The sequence below is a fragment of the Octodon degus genome, unplaced genomic scaffold (assembly GCF_000260255.1).
Source record: "Octodon degus isolate 3935 unplaced genomic scaffold, OctDeg1.0 scaffold00054, whole genome shotgun sequence".
NCBI classification, from domain to species: domain Eukaryota; kingdom Metazoa; phylum Chordata; class Mammalia; order Rodentia; family Octodontidae; genus Octodon; species Octodon degus.
In genome coordinates, this window is record NW_004524630.1 from 13334933 (window position 1) to 13335561 (window position 629).

A 629-nucleotide genomic window follows, 5' to 3' on the forward strand; every position below is an offset into this window, starting at 1 on the left:
AAAGCTTTCAGTAGTCACAAAGAGTGTAACATACATGAAAGAACTCACACTGGGGAGAAACCCTATGTATGTAAGCAATGTGGGAAAGCTTTCAGCATGCCTAGTGCTTGTCACAGGCATGAAAGAATTCATAGTGGGGAAAGACCCTATGTATGTAAGCAATGTGGGAAAGCTTTCAGCAAAGCTTGTTACTGTAAAAGACATGAAAGAACTCACACTGGGGAAAAACCATATGCATGTAAGCAATGTGGGAAAGCTTTCCACAGTCGCACTGAATGTAAAACACATGAAAGAATTCATACTGGGGAGAAACCTCATGTATGTAAACAATGTGGGAAAGCATTCACTGGTCCCAGTCAATGTAAAATACATGAAAGAACTCACACTGGGGAGAAACCCTATGTATGTAAGCAGTGTGGGAAAGCTTTCAGCAGGCACAGTGTTTGTAAAATACATGAAAGAACTCACACTGGGGAAAAACCCTATGTATGTAAGCAATGTGGGAAAGCTTTTAGGTCACAAGATTATTGTAAGATACATGAAAGAACTCACACTGGGGAGAAACCCTATGTGTGTAAGCAATGCGGGAAAGCTTTTAGAAGGCACAATGAATGCAAAATACATGAAAG

General features: G+C 40.4%; 1 protein-coding gene across 1 annotated transcript in view; it reads left to right on the plus strand.

The window, feature by feature from the left end:
- Positions 1–629, plus strand: part of LOC101562605 (zinc finger protein 709-like) — a 51785-nt gene that overhangs the window by 50191 nt on the left and 965 nt on the right. Inside the window, exon 5 of the mRNA XM_023717718.1 lies at positions 31–622. Within this exon, the coding sequence (XP_023573486.1) occupies positions 31–622 (592 nt within the window). The remainder of the gene's footprint in view (positions 1–30; positions 623–629) is intronic.